The 2,050-nt window shown below is 45.2% G+C and overlaps 1 protein-coding gene across 1 annotated transcript; it reads left to right on the top strand.

The window, feature by feature from the left end:
• The first annotated feature begins 1,423 nt into the window (after positions 1-1,423).
• LOC145954711 (putative mitochondrial protein AtMg00860) lies at positions 1,424-1,825 on the top strand. The gene has a single exon (XM_083069400.1). The coding sequence runs from the start codon at positions 1,424-1,426 to the stop codon at positions 1,823-1,825; it is 402 nt and encodes a 133-aa protein (XP_082925526.1).
• Positions 1,826-2,050: the final 225 nt, after the last annotated feature.

The following is a 2,050-nucleotide window of genomic DNA, read 5'->3' as shown; positions in this document are numbered from 1 at the left end:
CTGAAAAAGACACTTGAGAGCAATTCGATCGATAAATACAATAACACGAATAGAATCCGTTCATATGCCGCCTATCACCTTCACCAACAAGGATTTCCAAGGGGTCGACCCAGTGCAAGACGACCCAATGGTAATCAACATAGAGATTAATAACTGCATCGTGAGGAAAACACTAGTGGATTAGGGGAGTTCAACTGATATATTATATTGGAAGACGTTCGAGTAGTTGAGTATTCCTGAACACGAGTTAACACCCTACAATGAGTCCTTGGTCAGATTCTATGGTGAACGAGTGGATACCTAAGGAACCATCGACCTGTACACCTATTTCAGGGATGAACAAGTAGGACGTCGAGTCAAGGTGCAGTATGTGGTGGTACACGCTAACACCTCGTACAATATCCTGCTAGGACGACCCTCTTTGAACAAGCTCCAAGCCATCGTATCCACCCCACACTTGGCTATGAAGTTCCAATCCGAAACCGGCACGGTGATCACCTTGCACGCCGACCAAAAAATGGTCCGTGAATGCTACTTTGCCAGTTTAAAGGTGCAGCCGACTCCTAAACCTCAGAATGATATTAATGTGATTGGGGACACTCACAAAGATAGAAAGGGAATAGATCTGGAGCTGGATCTGAGATCATATGAAGAACACAAAGTTGAACCAATAGAAACAACTATCCCGTTTCAACTCGGGAAAAACAACGAGAAAGTCACATACTTGAGTTCCTAGTTGTCGAAGGCCAATGCAAAAGACATCAAGCAAATAATCGTTAAGTACTCTGACTTGTTCGCCTGGACGGCAGCCGACATGCCAGGCATTGACCCAAGCTTTCACTGCCACCGTCTCTCAGTGTGTCGAGACGCCAAACCAATCGCCTAGAAGAAAAGAAAGATGGGAGGAGAAAGGGCACATGCGGTAAAAGAAGAGACGACCAAACTGCTTAAGGCGGGGTTTATCAGGGAGGTCAAGTACTCCAGATGGTTGGCCAACGTGGTAATGGTTAAGAAGGCCAATGGAAAATGGAGGATGTGTACCGACTACATGGATCTGAACAAAGCATGCCCGAAGGATGCTTATCCCTTGCCACACATTGATGTGTTGGTTGACGCATCAGCAGGCCATCAAATGCTAAGTTTTCTCAACGCTTATTCTGGGTATAATCAGATACCCATGTATCCACCAGACGAGGGGAAAACTACGCTCATCACGGAGTTAGCCAACTTTTGTTACAAAGTCATGCCATTTGACTTGAAAAACAAAGGGGCAACCTACCAACGACTCATGTATAAGATATTTTGTCAGTAGATAGGGAAATGCATGGAAGTATACGTTGACGACATGGTGATAAAGTCTAACTCTACCGATGACCACATCAGAAACCTCAGGAAAATATTTGATGAGGTATGACGACACCACATGCACCTGAATCTGGCAAAGTGCACCTTTAGAGTTGCCGACGAAAAGTTCTTGGGCTTCATGCTATCAAAAAGAGGTATAGAGGCCAATCCCGATAAATGCCAGGCCGTTGTCAACATGAGAAGCCCCCACAATGTGAAAGAGGTCCAGGGATTGGCCAGACGCATAGCTTCTCTGGCTCGATTCTTACCATGCATGGCAAATAATTCGAGGCCTATAATGTCTTTATTAAAGAAAGCCAGTAAGTTCCAATGGACCGAAGAGTGTGAATCATCGTTCCAGGACTTCAAAACAATGCTCGCTACTCCACCATTGTTGGCCAAACCAGATCCTCAGTTAGACATGATTGTCTATATTGCGATATTTGACAAAGCCATTAGTACGACCCTCATGCAAGAATAAAAGGAACAGGTGCCAGTGTACTTCATCAGCCAAGCTTTGCAAGAGGCCGAAACCAGATACCAACAACTTGAAAAAATGGTCCTAGCCTTGGTGCACACGGCTCGACGCCTGCGCCACTACTTCCAAAGCCATAGAATCGTTGTTAAGACGAATAGTCTAATAGCTAAAGTGTTGCATAAACCTGAACTAGCGGGAAGGATGGTGACCTGGTCCATCGAGCTATCA

This window comes from Cajanus cajan, chromosome 1, assembly GCF_000230855.2.
Source record: "Cajanus cajan strain Asha chromosome 1, NIPB_CcT2T_4, whole genome shotgun sequence".
Taxonomy (NCBI): domain Eukaryota; kingdom Viridiplantae; phylum Streptophyta; class Magnoliopsida; order Fabales; family Fabaceae; genus Cajanus; species Cajanus cajan.
This window is presented reverse-complemented; position numbering and strand designations above follow the sequence as displayed.

Bases quoted from the DNA above. Each gene is read 5' to 3' on its own strand.
- LOC145954711 (XM_083069400.1), top strand. From the start codon at position 1,424: ATGCACCTGAATCTGGCAAAGTGCACCTTTAGAGTTGCCGACGAAAAG.